General features: G+C 37.7%; 1 protein-coding gene across 1 annotated transcript in view; it reads left to right on the top strand.

Moving 5' to 3' along the window:
- LOC119730093 (neurogenic locus notch homolog protein 1-like) overlaps positions 1 to 20,003 on the top strand; it is a 72,145-nt gene that overhangs the window by 12,850 nt on the left and 39,292 nt on the right. Inside the window, exons 4-18 of the mRNA XM_038202876.1 lie at positions 5,099 to 5,218; positions 7,190 to 7,303; positions 8,590 to 8,703; positions 9,166 to 9,282; positions 12,730 to 12,843; positions 14,311 to 14,436; positions 14,876 to 15,001; positions 15,441 to 15,566; positions 16,005 to 16,130; positions 16,575 to 16,700; positions 16,897 to 17,016; positions 17,623 to 17,742; positions 17,990 to 18,121; positions 18,943 to 19,068; positions 19,874 to 19,999. Coding sequence (XP_038058804.1) covers positions 5,099 to 5,218; positions 7,190 to 7,303; positions 8,590 to 8,703; positions 9,166 to 9,282; positions 12,730 to 12,843; positions 14,311 to 14,436; positions 14,876 to 15,001; positions 15,441 to 15,566; positions 16,005 to 16,130; positions 16,575 to 16,700; positions 16,897 to 17,016; positions 17,623 to 17,742; positions 17,990 to 18,121; positions 18,943 to 19,068; positions 19,874 to 19,999 — 1,833 coding nt within the window. The remainder of the gene's footprint in view (positions 1 to 5,098; positions 5,219 to 7,189; positions 7,304 to 8,589; positions 8,704 to 9,165; positions 9,283 to 12,729; positions 12,844 to 14,310; positions 14,437 to 14,875; positions 15,002 to 15,440; positions 15,567 to 16,004; positions 16,131 to 16,574; positions 16,701 to 16,896; positions 17,017 to 17,622; positions 17,743 to 17,989; positions 18,122 to 18,942; positions 19,069 to 19,873; positions 20,000 to 20,003) is intronic.

The following is a 20,003-nucleotide window of genomic DNA, read 5'->3' as shown; positions in this document are numbered from 1 at the left end:
TCTTTGTGCCGCTTTATGTGTGGAAAGGAAATAGACGAGCAGACGTTTTGCATGTTTTATGAACATCAACAAAAGAGACACAACCATTAATTGCCTCTCCACGCTGCATTTTGATATCATTTTCAGACTCGGAGTCGGGTATTAGTTTCCAGCAATGCTATTCAATAATTTAGATATATCAAGTCAGTTTGCGAAAATAATTTACACGTTTCAAAATGTATCACAAACGTATCAACATACATGTTTACATGTAGGCCTGCTTTTACATGTCTTTGTTTGTGTTTACTCGACTCAACCACGGATGTCCCCGGTTCGATGCCCCATGAGTTTGTAAGCTGGGTAAACACAATCTACAAAGAAATCAACTCAGAAACCGAACCATTTGGACCCAGAGAGGATAGACTCACGGACTCATTGCCTGTCACTGATGATCTGGGCAGTGCTATTGTATAGGATTACCCCGTAACGCCACATAAGTGGGCTATTGTTACACAGAGGCACATAAAGGCCTACAGTGAATAGCCATTCGGAACCGGTTGAATATAATTTTGTTTGTGTGATTTGGGAAAAGCTTGGCTAGACTTGCCTTGTCTTTCTTTATTGCCACTATATGAAGATTTCCATATTACCTCAAAATGAGTCATCTGACTATTTTTTTTTTTTACTTCATTATGAGTACCACGTGCATATACTCCACGTGGAAGATCATTTAAAATCTTTGGAGTCAAATGAAATGTCACACGATCTTTACTTCTGAGTACAGAAGATTCAGATTCCGCGGTTACCATTTGTACATGTCAACCACAGCAAGGGAGGTTTTTTTGGGGACACTGTTCTGCAACAACAACAACAAAAATTGGAGATAAAGCTTGGTGGAAAAGGGTAGTTTTTGCCATGAAGTGGACCTTTTCACCATAAAGTGGACCTTTTCAACAACGAATGTCTGCTACCCCCAACCCCGCGCTCCACATTTAAAATCTTAAAATGAACAAAATTATGTCATTATGTCATTGAAAATTATGAGCACCAGGTGCCCCCCCCCCCAGCGGCCCACCAGAATTAGGTTTAACCCTAGTCACGCCACTGACTGTGCCACCAAGTAAACAAAATAATTACTCTCTTTTAACGTTTTATTTTTTCCGGTTTCTATCGTCGAGGAGGTAGTATCTTTAACTTAATAATGGGGACACTGTTTAGGTTCTTTGGAAGTTGCATTAATGTGTGAGAAAACGTATTTTATTCTTCCCGAGGGATTTTCTCAGCATTAGCAATATAGGTCGATTTGGGATCTAAAATCGCTTGTAATTTCATACTTGATGACATCAGAAACACGTCACAGTGATATTGAGACCGATGTCTTATTCAAAAGTCAATAAGTTTAAAATTGTTAGGAAAAGAGCAATTGAAAAGCAAATTTAGTTTTCGAGGTGAAACTCAAAAGAATTCATCTCGGCAAGTCGTCATGTCGATTTCCGTGAGTCAACTTGGTGAGTTATCACTTCTTCACAAGTTGTCATGTCAACTTCGGGAAGTTGACTTGGCGACATGATTTGTCTGGACAAGCCGACATCTTAATGGAGGAAGTCGATTTAGCGAGAACATTCATCTCGACAAGTCGTCATCTAGAATTCGTAAAGTCGACTTGGCGAGATGATTTATCCCGGCAAGTCGTCATCTCGACTTCGGGAAGTCGACTTGGCTAGACAATTTATTTCGACAAGTCGTCATCTCGACTTCGGGAAGTCGACTTGGCTAGATAATTCATCTTGACAAGTCGTCATCTCGACTTCTGGAAGTTGACTTGGCTAGATCTCGACAAGTCGTCATCTCGACTTCGGGAAGTCGACTTGACGAGATAATTTATGTGATTAAGTCGCCTTTACTCTCCGCTATTTGTCAACATGGCGTGATAAATTATCTCAGTATATGAATAAGTGGATGGCACTCATGGAGCGCCGTACAAGTGCATGCCTGTGGTCGCGCATGAGTTCCCGCCATGCCCCGTGGACAGGTTTTTTTCACAGGAAACAGCCGCGAGACACTTTCTGACGAACTCGGCCGCACTCGGGTTTCGTTGGGCTTAGACTGGTAACAGGTTTCGTTTTTCCTTTTTCGGTTACCCTTTTTTCGTTTTTGTTTTGGCAAAGAAAATGTTGTCTTAGTTTTTAGTTGTTTGTGTTTCAGTGAAACAAAATGAAACAGATATGAGTGTGCTGCGTTTATTTACATAATGTTAACTGTATACAAAGGAAAACGATTGATGATTTTGTTTTAAACGCATCAAAAGCGGAATGCTGTAACTCGATGCGTTGTCTCTTTTTCTGAACACAGAATCAAAAGCGGTGTACAGTATAGGGTTTGCTTTTCCTTTTTTTCTTTTTAAAATTAGAAAACGGTAACTGGCAAAGGGTTTCCTTTTTGTTTTTTCTTTTCAAAAATTCAAATGCAGAAACGGGTAAAGGGTTTGCTTTTTTCCTTTTTCTTTTGAAAAAATAAAAAACGGTGACTGGTAAGGGTTTCTTTTTTCCTTTTTTCTTTCCACAAATTCAAAAGCAAACAAGGGTAAGGGTTTGCTTTTCCTCTTTTTGGTTCAAAAATTTCAAAACAAAAACTGGTAAAAAGGTTGGCTTTTTCTTTTTTCTTTTCAAAAATTCAAAAACGGAAATTGGTAAAGGGTTGGCTTTTTCTTTTTCTTTTCAAAAATCCCAAAACGGAAATTGGTAAAGGGTTGGCTTTTTCATTTTTCTGTTCAAAAATCCCAAACCAAAAATTGGAAAAGGGTTTGCTTTTTCTTTTTTCTGTTCAAAAATACAAAACCAAAAATTGGAAAAGGGTTTGCTTTTTCATTTTTTTGTTCAAAAATTCAAAACCAAAAATTGGAAAAGGGTTTGCTTTTTCATTTTTCTCTTCAAAAATTCAAAACCAAAAATTGGAAAAGGGTTTGCTTTTTCATTTTTTTGTTCAAAAATCCAAAACCAAAATTGGAAAAGGGTTGGCTTTTTCATTTTTCTGTTCAAAAATCCAAAACCAAAAATTGGAAAAGGGTTTGCTTTTTCATTTTTCTGTTCAAAAATCGAAAACCAAAAATTGGAAAAGGGTTTGCTTTTTCATTTTTCTGTTTACAATTTCAAAAATGGTAAAAGGTACAACACTTTTGTTTTTCTGTTTTCGTTTTTTAAACGCATAAACGGAAACTGGTAAACAATTTCCTTTTTCTGTTTCTTTACCAAAATTGTAATATGGTAAACGGTAAAGGGTTCGTTTTTCATTTTTCTTTTGACAATTTTCAAAAGGTAACTGATTGAACGGTATGTACACGGACCCTCCCCCCCCCCTTTTTCCCCTGTCTGGGCTATTTTTATTTCTCAATTAAGATGACCGCTAGCTTCTTTTTTTTTTAAATGGCCGCCACTTGGACTCTGGACATGACAGGCCTACCTGCTTTATATGGGCTAGGCCTAGATTACTTCTGAAATCAGAAGGCTTCTCTCCAACAGAAGCCTTCTGATTTCAGAAGTAGGCCTAGATACAACAGACAAAGAGGCCAAACTGATGTCACTGACTGTTTTAAATCATTTTTTCTTTGATTTGAAAAAAGGAAGCAGGCAGGTTCGCTAAAAAAATTTTTTATTTGGCCTTATCCTATTTCAAACATCTGGTTGAAAGGAAACCAACCTAATGTCTTACCGTCATGAACGTTCCCGAGAAAAGATGGGAAAAAATGTACGTGGTTGTTTACATTGGACACGTATATCGTCAGACCTCCTAAAGCTACGCGCTCCTATTTCTGTGCACTCGCCTTTAAGTTATATTTTGCAAGCTGTGCATCCTAAAAATGACATACTTTCACTGGGATCGTATCCTTTAATGCACAAACTTTAACCAGCAGCCGAAAAAATGTGGAAATTGAAGGCTTTACCGGGAATTCAGGGAAAAAATGAAAGACATTGGCTTTTTACTATAAATTAATACTAAGTACAAATGCAGGCAGATGCTTCTAAAATATGACCGAAAGGTGACCTTTCTTGGTCTCCCAATAATTTATAGTTAAGATGTCATAGATAAGAATTTTCAGTTCCTTCAAGGGTGTAAAACTTACGGTGCAACTAAAAAGACACATTTCTTATATTATTTTGGTATTTTTTGGGTCATCAGTTTTAAAATCTGACATCTTAAAAACTGTCTCTGTTGGTCGGGATGATCAGAATAACACTATCATTTAATAGGTAAATATATATAAAATGTATAAATATAGGCCTTTGTTTAAATCTCCAAAATAGTATATTGAAAATAATCCTGAAATTACGAAAAGTGTTTTGGCATTGAAACAAGAAAGGAAAAAGAAAAAAAATATGTTTGAAAAGCTCAGGAAATATATTTTCCTAAAGCAAACAAGTATAAGTTATTAATAAAAAAATTTATATTGAGTTACATGGCCCGGACAGCACATATTTTTCATGAAGCGTCTCCTGCGCAGAATTAGGCAGGATTCTTTTCTACAATGCCAAAACTGCAAGCTTTGGAATTCCCCGCTTGCTGCCACAAATACAGAGATTTCACTTTGTTAATTGGTACGGTGGATGATCGTTAGCTAAGTTTTGTTGAGGAAAAGAGTGGTTGCTTTGCTATATTTAAGCTACTTGGTTGCAAAGCCTTATCTGCGCAGAAATAGGAGGATCGAGGATACAGCACCGTGCTCGCGAACAGCACTGACCAATCACAATGCACAAAATGTGGTTTCTTACAAGTCCGCAAAAGGCAAACACCTTACGAATGAAATCACAACTAGCACCCAAACACTGGACTTTTTAGGGTCGCAAAAGTGGACCACAAAAGTGAAATAATTTTGCATGTTTACCACTTCATTTTGAAGTGGTGAACTTTCTATGAACTGCAACCATTATTTATGCCACAAACCTAAATATATAAAGAAAGTTTTTGTTTACAGAGAGACAATGAAGTCAAAAGTGTTATTTGTGCTTAAATGCTTCTTAGTGTGTACTTGTCTCTGCAGATGTGTGTGGGTTTTTCCCTCCTAATTTCTGCTGTAGTACTAGTACTAACGCCAACTGCCTCTTTATTTATTTTTGCTTTGTAGTTATCACACCTTGTGTGAGCAGCCCATGCCGCAATAATGGTCAATGTGACAGCCGAGATGGCACGACATATTCCTGTGTTTGTACTGCTGGTTTCACTGGGGATAACTGTGGTATTCCAGGTATGTTACCTGCATGTATTCAGGCAGTGGTCTCACCACGAATATACCTAAAGTCGAAAAAAATTAAATTGCGTGTTTATGGTAACCTGACCTATCTGAATTCTTTGAGGCTAAATTTCCAACCTCATTTACCACATTTGGACAAAAGTTAAAATAAATTATAATTATGTTGACTTGAAACTCAAATATATCTTTAAGTTATGCAAAGTTTGTGTGTATTATTGATTGAACAAAGAAACGGTTAAGTGCATGTAATCATACTGTTAAAGGTACTAAAATAAACACAGAAGGTATACAAAACAGACAAGCATACAAAAAAGTTATAAAATACACATGTTTTCCTACCTAAACCTACCTGCATATTTTTTTTCAGGGTGTTAACATAAACACGTTTTTTTCCTTGGCCTAAACATGGTGCTTCCTCCTAAAAATTTAGAACTTTTGTCCTGCTCTGCATTAATGGTTTTGAAAACGTAGAACAAACTGGTGGATGCATGATGCAGTTTTAAAGGAAAACAAGCTCGCGGTGGACCGTAAGCTACTTTGAAATTTCAATTACAATATTCCAGGCTTATAGTTTCGGTAATAAATAGTCTCGTTTATTTATTATTTATGGTATAAAACTGGCTAAGAAAGGGATGCTTCTTATTTTGCAATGACCACAAGACACATCGTAAGTTGCGACGTGTTTTGAAATGTTGTCAAGTACCTTACATCACGTTCAACACATTTGTAAGTTTTGTGAAATGGATCATTCGATGTGTTGCAAGTTGTGATGTGCAATTACGCCTGGCAACTTGAGTTGCTGCGTGTCCCAGTGCTTTATTAGCTGGTGCTTGGTGATAACAGGTAACTCCATGGCTGCATGAATATACCACAGCAGTCAGTGTCCTAGTACCCTTTGAGAATCTTCTGGTTTGTAACAAAACTATAGAGAACTACATTTTGTTCAGCTTACTTAATGCAATTAAAGTAAGATTTGAAACTTTGCTTGGTAGAAGTATGAACTAGTGAACTTAGTATGCGGTACCACCATGTGGAAAACTCTTTTGGGAAGATGTGTGGTTCTGCAAAGTGCAGGTTGGTTGTAAAACTTGACGTTCCGATCAGTATGCTCTGATCTTCTTCGGGGGAAGTTTTACAACCAACCGGTTCTTTTCAGAACCACACATCTTCCCAAAAGAGATTTCTACATGGTGTTACCGCAAACGTTCACTAGTTAATGCAATGTGTCGCATTTGTCTGGGTGAAGGACTTTAACTCCTATCAGCAGACTGCAATTTGTCCTATCATTACTGATGATGGTCCAATTAAGAAAGTAATTGCCCTGCAGTTTGTTTGTATTGTGTTGTTTGATCTGATACACCATGCCCTCTGGAGACATTAACACAATAGGGAACAAAATACTGTATACGTCTCCACAGGGCAATTTGTATAGATGAATACGTCTCCAAAAGGTTTTCACGAAATAGAGGTATGAATTTTACTCAAAAACTAGGAATTTCCAGGGTGGGTTGATCCGTCGCAAATGGAAGAGTTTAAGAAAAGGGATATTAAGTCCAAACTTCAGCCAGGGAAATTAATTCTGGTTAAAATAAGAGCATTTTGAAACTACACTTTCAAACTCGAAAACTTTACTACACGAGAACAAAGAAATGTCTCCACAAGGATACAAATTTCAGTATAGTCGTGGTTATTCAAGTTACTTGTTTCGTTCACTCTGCAGTCACAATTTTTGCCAAGCACTAATAGACGTACGGCTGCAGTGCAGGAACAATTAATACATGGCTCCGTGTGGCACACTCCTCAAACATACAAGTGCAATGTCTGCATGACTTTGCCTAACAGGTTCCAATAAGATGATTGATTGGTTCCTTTTGGTCAAAACCACTTCATCAAATATAATTTGGCTTTTAACGATATTACTCATCCACTGTCATGAGTTTAAACAATTTGATTTTCTTTCTCCAGTGACTACACCTTGTTCAAGCAACCCGTGTCAAAATGGTGTTTGCTCTGACGTTGGTACTTCATCATACTCATGTACATGCAGCCCAGGTTTCACTGGAACCAACTGTGACACAGGTATGGTAGTTATAATTCTCAGTGGTCTTTTATTCTGATGATCCTTTGATCCTTACTTCTGTCTGTGCTCAAGACATTTTCTTGATTGTCTGTAATAATCCTCGGTATATTTTTCAAACTAACTTTTTGTTATACCTGAGTGTTTGGTAGTTTTGTATTAATCCTCCTTTTGTTTGATCAATCACAGACAGTCAAAAATTCCATTTATACAGGCTAGTCGCTAACACTCGGATCATATTTCATGTAGGCACTGTGACAGTCAAATTCTGTCAACTGACAAGTGTGTGGCACACTCCTCAAACATACAAGCACAGTGTCTGCATGACTTTGTCTAACAGGTTCCAATATAGATGATTGATTGGTTCCTTTTGGTCAAAACCACTTCATCAAATATAATTTGGCTTTTAACGATATTACTCATCCAACTAACATGAGTTTAAACAATTTGATTTTCTTTCTCCAGTGATGACTACACCTTGTTCAAGCAACCCATGTCAAAATGGTGTTTGCTAATGACGTCATTTCCAAAGATGTGTCAATTAAGTGTCACATTTTTTGAAATGTCCGTTAGTAGTTGGTTTGTAAATTTGTGAACGGTTGTGCGCAAGTGTTGACACGTGTTGACATGCACGTGTGTGGTTGCTGTTTGATTTGAAAGATTTGAAACTTTGCATGGTAGTAGTATGAATTGTTAGTGAACTTAGTTTGCGGTACCACCATCATGTGGAAAACTCGTTTGGGAAGGTGTGTGGTTCTGCAAAGTACAGGTTAAACTTGACGTTTCGATCATGTATGCTCTGATCGTCTTAGGGAAAAGTTTTACAACCAACCGGTTCTTTTCAGAACCACACATCTTCCCAAAAGAGACTTCTACATGGTGTTACCGCAAACCTTCACTAGTTAATGCAATGTGTCGCATTCGTCTGGGTGATATGAAGGGCTTGGACTCAGCAGACTGCAATTTGTCCTATCTTTACTGGTGATGGTCCAATTAGGAAAAAAATTGCCATGCAGTTTGTTGTATTGTGTTGTGTGTGTTTATTCAAGTTATTTGTTTTGTTCACAAAGACGTACAACTTTGCAGGAACAATTAATACATGGTTCCGTGTGGCACACTCCTCAAACATACAAGCGCAGTGTCTGCATGACTTTGTCTAACAGGTTCCAATAAGATGATTGATTGGTTCCTTTTGGTCAAAAAACACTTCATCAAATATAATTTGGCTTTTAACGATATTACTCATCCAACTGTCATGAGTTTAAAAAATTTGATTTTCTTTCTCCAGTGACTACACCTTGTTCAAGCAACCCGTGTCAAAATGGTGTTTGCTCTGACGTTGGTACTTCATCATACTCATGTACCTGCAACCCAGGTTTCATTGGAACCAACTGTGAGACAGGTATGGTAGCTAATTCTCAGTGGTCTTTTTACCCTGATGATCCTTTGATCCTTACTTCTGTCTGTGCTCAAGACATTTTCTTGATTGTCTGTAATTATACTCAGTATATTTTTTAAACAAAAATTTTGTTATACCTGAGTGTTTGGTAGTTTTGTATTAATCCTCCTTTTGTTTGATCAATCACAGACAGTCAAAAATTCCATTTATACAGGCTAGTCGCTAACACTCGGATCATATTTCATGTAGGCACTGTGACAGTCAAATTCTGTCAACTGACAAGTGTGTGGCACACTCCTCAAACATACAAGCACAGTGTCTGCATGACTTTGTCTAACAGGTTCCAATATAGATGATTGATTGGTTCCTTTTGGTCAAAACCACTTCATCAAATATAATTTGGCTTTTAATGATATTACTCATCCAACTGTCATGAGTTTAAACAATTTGATTTTCTTTCTCCAGTGATGACTACACCTTGTTCAAGCAACCCATGTCAAAATGGTGTTTGCTCTGACACTGGTACTTCATCATACTCATGTGCCTGCAACACAGGTTTCATTGGAACCAACTGTGACACAGGTATGGTAGCTATAATTCTCAGAGGTCTTTTTACCCTGATGATCCTTTGATCCTTACTTCTGTCTGTGCTCAAGACATTTCCTTGATTGTCTGTAATTATACTCGGTATATTTTTCAAACTAACTTTTTGTTATACCTGAGTGTTTGGTAGTTTTGTATTAATCCTCCTTTTGTTTGATCAGTCACAGACAGTCAAAAGTTCCATTTATACAGGCTAGTCACTAACAGTCGGATCATATTTCATGTAGGCACTGTGACAGTCAAATTCTGTCAACTGACAAGTGTGTGGCACACTCCTCAAACATACAAGCGCAGTGTCTGCATGACTTTGTCTAACAGGTTCCAATAAGATGATTGATTGGTTCCTTTTGGTCAAAACCACTTCATCAAATATAATTTGGCTTATAACGATATTACTCATCCAACTGTCATCAGTGTTGTAGGTCTCGAGCTCGGTCTCGGTCTCGAGACCACTTTTTGCTGGTCTCGGTCTCGGTCTTGGTCTCGGGAGCTGTGGTCTCGGTCTTGGTCTCGGTCTCGGTCCCCTTTGGTCTCGATATTTTGGCTGGTCTCGAGTCGAGACCAGCCAAAAAGTGAGGGGGCGGATTCCGCCCCCGGCCCTTTTAGGGTTAAGTAAAGAATCAGTTTAGGGCAAATGTGACTGCAGTGTGATGCTAATGGACATGTCTGTCTTCTTTTTCTAGTGAGTGAGGCATAGTCCAATAACCATTGCTCCTCTTCTTATTTCTCGTTTTTATTGTGGGACGATCTGTTGAAACAAGCACTTTATAGCCATCCTCATTGATTCCAAATACAACTGAGATTTAAATCTTATGAATCAAGACTGAAACATTATTTTTACCGTCAGATTTAGTATTTTGCATATGGGGAACAATTCAACTCTTTTTCCCTACAAATATTGGTGATATTTTTTTATTTTCCTTTTTAATTTTTCCTTTATTCGTGGAGGCGGGAAAAGGTTTTTTTTTCATTATATTTATTAATGGATATTCATCAATTCGTAGACCGTTAAATTTGTATTAGTGGTGGACAGCTGAATTTTGTGATCTCTTTAATAAAATAGACATGACTTGGAAATAGAGTATGCAAATTACGTGAAATGTTCACAGTTACTACTCAATAACATGTTCTTTATCCCAATTGTATTTTTTTACAAAATGGAGCGTGCCATTTTATTTTTTTTCATACTGTCACTTTCTTTTTGACTCGCCATGTATTCATCTTTTCATCTGTGATAAACACAAATTGAGCTACTGCCATGGTAACACAAAAATAGAGTCTAATTGCCTGCCTCGTCTCCTTCCTAAATGTCAATTGCATTTGCATGAGTCGGGAAGAATTGTGTTCCATTAATTGCTATATGCTGTTTACGGCCATCACAATAAACTATTAATATATTGGCAATATGTCGTACTTGTTAATCACTAAAATATTCAAGTAAATCGCCCGGCAAAGTAGCCGATGCAGGCGATACGCTGGCACGGTACAAAACACAGAGAGGCGTGCGCACTGAGCCATGAATCCCAAAAGTACATCTCGCCCACCACATTCAGTTTGTGACAGCACCATTCTATTGTGTCGGCCATATTCTCAAATAGGCTGATGATGACGGCGGGCTGAATAACAGAAGATAGATCAGGCAAATATGGTTCATCAATCTTCTATAGTATATGTAACGTTATTGACATTAAACAAAAATAAAGTGGCATTACATTTCAGCCTTAGCCAGGCCTTCTTCAGAGGTAAATGACAGATGAAGAAGAAACAAACATGTAGGGGACACACAAACATGCAGGGTTGGAAGGAAAATCACAAAGAGGGATGTGGGGGGGGGGGGCAGATCAATCCATATCCGGCCACCATCTCTCAATTTTTTTGTACAAATCTATATTCCATGACTGAAATAAATCAATATTTTCTTGCTCCAAATTTTTTTCGAATCAGGTTTACAAGGAGGTCCAATGTAAAATTAAAGTTGCATTTAAATATCCGTTAGTGGTCATTGCTGAAACCAGGGGGTGGCTGTGGAGTTTAGGGTCCGAGTTCCTATAACAGATTAAACATCCACCTTTAATTTTTTTACTTTTGTCAAGTTTCAACATGTTTAAAAAAAAAAAAAAAAATTTAAAGTGTCAAAAATATATGGAGTTCATCAAATAAGGTTTTCCCCTTCTTTAAATTAGGTTGCTTCCAATTTTTTTAATGATTGGGACAATAACAAATTCTGTTGCCATGTTGTAATTTATGGCATGAAGCAAACTCAAAGAGCACTCGCATGACACAATTAAGCATGTACAAGTGATTCCTAACTTTCAATCACTTCCTTCACATCCCCATGAACATCAACATCTCAAGGACAGACTGTTCAGCTGTATTTAGTGTCTTGTTGTTTATTTAGATTATTGATATTTATTATCCGTGGTCTCGGTCTCGGTCTCGGACCATTTCGGTCTCGGTCTCGGTCCGCCTTGAAGGGTCTGGTCTCGGTCTCGGTCTCGGTCTCGCAACTTCAGGTCTCGGTCTTGGTCTCGGTCTCGGACTATCCGGTCTCGACTACAACACTGACTGTCATGAGTTTAAACAATTTGATTTTCTTTCTCCAGTGATGACTACACCTTGTTCAAGCAACCCGTGTCAAAATGGTGTTTGCTCTGACGTCATTTCCAAAGATGTGTCAAGTGTCACATTTTTGGAACTGTCCGTTAGTAGTTGGTTTGTAAATTTGTGAACGGTTGTGCGCAAGTGTTGACACGTGTTGACATGCACGTGTGCGGTTGCTGTTTGATTTGAAAGATTTAAAACTTTGCATGGTAGTATTATGAATTGTTAGTGAACTTAGTTTGCGGTACGACCATCATGTGGAAAACTCTTTTGGGAAAGTGTGTGGTTCTGCAAAGTACAGGTTAAACTTGATGTTTCGATCAGTATGCTCTGATCTTCTTCGGGAGAAGTTTTACAACCAACCGGTTCTTTTCAGAACCACACATCATCCCAAAAGAGATTTCTACATGGTGTTACGGCAAACCTTCACTAGTTAATGCAATGTGTCACATTCGTCTGGGTGGTAGGAAGGGCTTGGACTCGTCAGCAGACTGCAATTTGTCCTATCATTACTGATGTTGGTCCAATAAGGAAAGAAATTGCCCTGCAGTTTGTTGAATTGTGTTGTTTGTGTTTATTCAAGTTATTTGTTTCGTTCACTAAGACGTACAACTTTGCAGGAACAATTAATACGTGGTTCCGTGTGGCACACTCCTCAAACATACAAGCGCAGTGTCTGCATGACTTTGTCTATAAAACAGGTTCCAATAAGATGATTGATTGGTTCCTTTTGGTCAAAACCACTTCATCAAATATAATTTGGCTTTTAACGGTATTACTCAACCAACTGTCATGAGTTTAAACAATTTGATTTTCTTTCTCCAGTGACTACACCTTGTTCAAGCAACCCATGTCAAAATGGTGTTTGCTCTGTCGTTGGTACTTCATCATACTCATGTGCCTGCAACGCTGGTTTCACTGGAACCAACTGTGACACAGGTATGGTAGCTAATTCTCAGTGGTCTTTTTACCCTGATGATCCTTTGATCCTTACTTCTGTCTGTGCTCAAGACATTTCCTTGATTGTCTGTAATTATACTCAGTATATTTTTTAAACAAACATTTTGTTATACCTGAGCATTTGGTAGTTTTGTATTAATCCTCCTTTTGTTTGATCAGTCACAGACAGTCAAAAATTCAATTTATACAGGCTACTCACCAACAGTCGGATCATATTTCATGTATGCAATGTGACAGTCAAATTCTGTCAACTGACAAGAAGGTGACTGGTAGGCACGACTGGCTTATCAATTTCCTACAGTCAAAGCATAGCTATATCAGGTTTTATAACAATCACAGCCAGTCAATCCTGCTTTATGAAGGCAGGGAGCACTCAATTGTCAAAAACAGTCTCTTGATTTATTTTGACTGTAGGGCTGCATGGCCTTGTTAAAGTTGCCAGCCAGAGAGGGAGGGTTATATGTAGAGTGGACCATTTGCAGCTACCCAAAAAGTGACTGACCAAAATACTGTTCAAAAGCTTACTTGGTTTTAAGATAGTAATGACATTGAACTCCCTGAGAAATTGTTCCTTATGGCAAGCTGTCATTTCGAAGAATACAGTACTAGAAGATCATTTCCAAAGATGTGTCAAGTGACACATTTTTGGAAATTTCCGTTAGTAGTTGGTTTGTAATGTTGTGAATGGGTGCACGCAAGTGTTAGCACGTGTTGACACACACGTGTGCGGTTGCTGTTATTCTTCGGTTCAGTGCGTGACATCTTGAGCTGCAAATGGCTGAATGAGAACGTGTCTCGGATGCTGATTCAAAATATGACCAGGCAACTTTTGAATTGAAATCGAGATCCTAGAATATTGTTTTCTCAGAACATACAACATTCACAAAGCTAAATCTTCATCAGAATATAGTTGTTAAGGACCCTCCTTAAGATTTTGATCACTTGTTGCTTCAAATGAAACAATGCAAAAATTACAAATGGTCCACTCTGCAATTAAATGGAGTGCCTGTTCTTTTCATTTGCGCTCATAAAATGCACAGTCCTGACCGAGAATTAAGTCAATTAATTAATAAAAGCAGAATGTTGATGTAAGGAGAGTCAACTGTCTCTAAATTGATGTTCATATTGTGCATTTTGACAGTGGCCCTCAAGTGTTCTTCAATGCTTCTTGGCTATTCACTGAATGCATGTGAAGCATGTGTTGAAACCAAAGATCCTATGCCGCCGTAAACTAATGTAGTGTAGCCTTTTAAATCCGAGATGTTTGTTGATAATTATGAATCCATTTTGGCTGCAGTGTTATGGAGCAAAGCAGTGGAAATTACGAATTCAAGTAAATTTGTGCAAATCGTATTGCTTCCATAACTGATGTTAACTCCTAAAGAAGCAGTGTGCTTCAAATCTAAAACTTGCATTCAGAAACCTTTTTTTTTATTCACCTAGTAGCCCAAGATCCCTGTCAACCATCACCATGTCAGAATGGTGGAGCTTGTGTCCCAGGCAGTGCATCAGGCCAGTTCACATGTGTGTGTTCCTCAGGCTTCTCAGGAACTCGATGTGAAAACACAGTTGGTAAATAACCACTTTAATTCTTCTTTTTGATCACCCATTTTCGAAAGACAGTGATCATCTGTAAAGGAGAATGTTCAGGGTAGATATGTTCACTTTTTATCGTTAACAAATTTACATTTTCTTTTCTTTATCAATATTTTGCATGATAAATCTGTAATGTTTATCAAGAATTTGTCATTTATATTAAATCAATCAATTAGGATATTGGATGTAGAAACAGGGAAACATGACAGATTGCTGCATGTATTGACTCCTTTCCATGGTTCCCTCTAAAAGTCACACTTTTGTAACCGTTTGTGTGGAAAGGCCACTTACAAATTCACATAAAGTTGTGCAAATCTTATTGCTTCAATAACTGATGTTAACTCCAGTAAGAAGCTGTGTGCTTCAAATCCAAAACTTGCACACATTCAGAAACCGTGTTTGATTCACCATTTAGCCCAAGATCCCTGTCAACCATCACCATGTCAGAATGGTGGAGCTTGCTTCCAAGGCAGCACAACAAGCCAGTTCATCTGTGTGTGCTCAACAGGCTTCGCAGGAACTCGATGTGAAAACACAGTTGGTAAATAACCACTTTAATTCTTCTGTTTGATCACCCATTTTCGAAAGACAGTGATCATCTGTAAAGGAGAATGTTCAGGGTAGATTTGTTCACTTTTTTTCGTTAACAAATTTACCTTTTCTTTTCTTTATCAATATTTTGCATGATAAATCTGTAATGTCTATCAACAATTTGTCATTTATATTAAATCCATCAATTAGGATATTGGATGTAGAAACAGGGAAACATGACAGATTACTGCATGTATTGACTCCTGTCCATGGTTCCCTCTAAAAGTCACACTTTTGTAACCGTTTGTGTGGAAAGGCCACTTACAAATTCACATAAAGTTGTGCAAATCTTATTGCTTCAATAACTGATGTTAACTCCAGTAAGAAGCTGTGTGCTTCAAATCCAAAACTTGCACACATTCAGAAACCGTGTTTGATGCACCATTTAGCCCAAGATCCCTGTCAACCTTCGCCATGTCAGAATGGTGGAGCTTGTGTCCCAGGCAGCACATCAGGCCAGTTCACATGTGTGTGTTCAACAGGCTTCACAGGAACTCGATGTGAAAACACAGTTGGTAAATAACCACTTTAATTCTTCTGTTTGATCACCCGTTTTCGAAAGACAGTGATCATCTGTAAAGGAGAATGTTCAGGGCAGATATATGTTCACTTGTCATCGATAAAAAAATTTACATTTTCTTTTCTTTGTCAATAATTTGCATGATTAACTATTTTGTCGAGAATTTGTCATTTATATTCAATCAATCAATTAATCATTAGGATATTGGATGTAGAAAGATGGAAAATATGACAGATTACTTCATGCATCGACTCCTTTCCATGGTTCCCTCTAAATGTAACACTTTTGTTACCGTTTGTGTGGAAAGACCTATTTACAAATTCAAGTAAATTTGTGCAAATCTTATTGCTTCCATAACTAATGTTAACTCCAGTAAGAAGCAGTGTGCTTCAAATCCAAAACATTCAGAAACCGTGTTTGATTCACCATTTAGCCCAAGATCCCTGTCAACCATCACCATGTCAGAATGGTGGCACTTGCTTCCAAGGCAGCACAACAAGCCAGTTCATCTGTGTGTGCTCAACAGGCTTCGCAGGAACTCGATGTGAAAACACAGTTGGTAAATAACCACTTTAATTCTTCTGTTTGATCACCCATTTTCGAAAGACAGTGATCATCTGTATTAAAAAGGAGAATGTTCAGGGTAGATATGTTCACTTTTTATTGTTAACAAATTTACATTTTCTTTTCTTTATCAATATTTTGCATGATAAATCTGTAATGTTTATCAAGAATTTGTCATTTATATTAAATCAATCAATTAGGATATTGGATGTAGAAACAAGGAAACATGACAGATTACTGCATGTATTGACTCCTGTCCATGGTTCCCTCTAAAAGTCACACTTTTGTTACCGTTTGTGTGGAAAGACCTATTTACAAATTCAAGTAAATTTGTGCAAATCTTATTGCTTCCATAACTGATGTTAACTCCAGTAAGAAGCAGTGTGCTTCAAATCCAAAACTTGCACACACTCAGAGACCGTTTTTATTCACCATTTAGCCCAAGATCCCTGTCAACCATCACCATGCCAGAATGGTGGCACTTGCTTCCAAGGCAGCACATCAGGCGGGTTCTTCTGTGTGTGCTCAACAGGCTTCACAGGAACTCGATGTGAAAACACAGTTGGTAAGTAACCACTTTAATTCTTCTGTTTGATCACCCATTTTCGAAAGACAGTGATCATCTGTAAAGGAGAATGTTCAGGGCAGATATGCTCACTTTTCATGTTAACAAGTTTACCTTTTCTTTGTAAATATTTTGCAAGATATATCTGTAAAGTTCATCAAGAATTGGTCATTTGTATTCAATTAATCAATTATAGATCCCTGTCAACCATCACCATGTCAGAGTGGTGGAACTTGTTTCCAAGGCAGCACATCAGGCGGGTTCTTCTGTATGTGTCCAACAGGCTTTGGAGGAACTCGATGTGAAAACACAGTTGGTAAATAATTTCTTTATTATTAAGTTGGTGTTTCTGTAGATTTGATAAAGGATGGCATTTTGAAACAAAAATAGCAAATCAAATTTGTTACAACACTAAATTGGGAACTTTTTTGCATTTTCTTCGCCATTTAGTTCATCACAGTTACTTTTTTTAGTATCTTTGCTAATTTTTCGGCTTGAATAGATTTTTTTGTTCCCCCCACTGACTAACTACATGTTTGTCTCCATTGCTGTCTTGATAATCAGTTAGTGTAGATCCCTGTCAACCATCGCCGTGTCAGAATGACGGAACTTGTTTCCAATAGGCAGCACATCGGGCCAGGACGCATGTGTGTGTGTATGTCCAATGGGCTTTACAGGACCTCATTGTCAAAACACACTTGAAAAAATGTCTTACTTTAAGTCTATTTTAAATTCTGAAGAAATAAAAAAATTAACAACTTTTAACAATAAGCGCCAAAATGAGAATTCTGAAAGCACCTAATAGTAGTACTTTCTGCACTTTTTCTTTGCTATTTTAGAAGATTGCAGTAAACTTTCAGTGTGTATCTTTCATTTTGCTGCCTCATCCTACACTTATGATAATTTCTACCATACTAATCAGATCCATGCCAACCATCGCCATGTCAGAATGGTGGCAATTGTTTCCAAGGCAGCACATCAGGCGGGTTCTTCTGTATGTGTCCAACAGGCTTCACAGGAACTCAATGTCAAGACACAGTTGGTAAATAATTTCTTTATTATGCTGTTGTTATTTCTTTAGATTTAACGAAGAATGGCATTTTTGAACAATAATAGCAAATCAGAGTTGTAAATAGAAGGGCCTTGTTGTTTGCATTTTCGTTGCCATTTAGTTCATCACAGTTACTTTTTAATACTTAACTTTCTGCCTGAACGTGTCTTAGTTTTTTTAAATATTGTTCCCCACTGACTAAATACATGTTTGTCTTGATTACTGTCTTGATAATCAGTAAGTGGAGATCCCTGTCAACCATCGCCATGCCAGAATGGTGGAGCTTGTTTCCAATTAGCCAGCACACCAGGACAGTTCATCTGTACGTGTCCAATAGGCGTCACAGGAACTCGATGTGAAAACACAGTTGGTAAGTAGGTTCAATTTGAGCGATTTACAAACAGTTGGGCGATTCACAAAGATTGCGCCACCAAGAGTTTGCTATTGAGAGTCCATTTTTGGAGAGTTCATACATGTACGTGTGTGTTCAGCAGGTTCCTCAGGACCTCGATGTGAAAGCCCGATTGGTAAATAAACAGTTTTGTTCTTTAGTTTGATCACCAAGATTGGAGTTGTTTTAAATACAATTTGGTGTGGTACAACATTAATTTGTTTTCCTTGCCTGAATGGTGGGAATTGTGTCCAGTCTGGGGTGGTGATCTCTTGCACTTGTCCGCTTACATTAACAGGAGATCAATGTCAAAACCCCATTGGTAATTAGCATATCCATTGCAAGTTTGATGACTTATTGGGGTGCAAAGTTTTTCAAATTTTCAAAATTCAGTTCTTTAATTAAAAGCTGTGAGTTATTCCCACATACCTTTTGTAAGGAATATTTGTTCACTTTTCATCGTTAACAAATGTACCTTTTCTTTTCTTTGTCAATATTTTGCTTGATAAATCTGTAAAGTTTATCAAGTATATTTCATTGATATTAAATCAATCAATTAATAGGATATTGGATGTAGAAAGAGGGAAAACATGACGGATTACTTCATGTCGACTCCTGTCCATGGTTCCCTCTAATTGTCACACTTTTTTACTGTTTGTGTGGAAAGACCTATTTACAAATTCAAATCAATTGGTGCAAATGTTATTGCTTCCATTACTGATGTTACTCCAGTAAGAAGCAGTGTGCTTCAAAACCAAAACTTGCACACACTCAGAGACCGTTTTTTATTCACCTTTTAGCCCAAGATCCCTGTCAACCATCACCATGTCAGAATGGTGGCACTTGTTTCCAAGGCAGCACATCAGGCGGGTTCATCTGTGGGTGTCCAACAGGCTTCACAGGAACTCAATGTCAAGACACAGTTGGTAAGTAAGGTTCAATTTGGGCGATTTACAAAGATTGCGCCACCAAGAGTTTGCTATTGAGAGTCCATTTTTGGAGAGTTCATACATATACGTGTGTGTTCAGCAGGTTCCTCAGGACCTCGATGTGAAAGCCCCATCGGTAAATAAACAGTTTTGTTCTTTAGTTTGATCACCCAGTTTGGAGTTGTTTTAAATACAATTTGGTTTGGTACAACATTAATTTGTTTTCTTTGCCTGAATGGTGGGAATTGTGTCCAGTCTGGGGTGGTGTTCTCTTGCACTTGTCCGCTAACATTAACAGGAGATTGATGTCAAAATCCCATTGGTAATTAGCATATCCATTGCAAGTTTGATGACTAATTGGGGTGCAAAGTTTTTCAAATCTTCAAAATTCAGTTCTGTAATTAAAAGCTGTGAGTTATTCCCACATATCTTTTGTAAGGTATATTTGTTCACTTTTTATCGTTAACAAATGTACCTTTTCTTTTCTTTGTCAATATTTTGCTTGATAAATCTGTAAAGTTTATCAAGTATATTTCATTGATATTAAATCAATCAATTAATAGGATATTGGATGTAGAAAGAGGGAAAACATGACGGATTACTTCATGTCGACTCCTGTCCATGGTTCCCTCTAATTGTCACACTTTTTTACCGTTTGTGTGGAAAGACCTATTTACAAATTCAAATCAATTGGTGCAAATATGTTATTGCTTCCATTACTGATGTTACTCCAGTAAGAAGCAGTGTGCTTCAAAACCAAAACTTGCACACACTCAGAGACCGTTTTTTATTTACCTTTTAGCCCAAGATCCCTGTCAACCATCACCATGTCAGAATGGTGGCACTTGTTTCCAAGGCATCACATCAGGCGGGTTCATCTGTGGGTGTCCAACAGGCTTCACAGGAACTCAATGTCAAGACACAGTTGGTAA

Source organism: Patiria miniata, unplaced genomic scaffold (assembly GCF_015706575.1).
Source record: "Patiria miniata isolate m_02_andy unplaced genomic scaffold, ASM1570657v1 HiC_scaffold_22, whole genome shotgun sequence".
NCBI classification, from domain to species: Eukaryota; Metazoa; Echinodermata; class Asteroidea; order Valvatida; family Asterinidae; genus Patiria; species Patiria miniata.
This window is presented reverse-complemented; position numbering and strand designations above follow the sequence as displayed.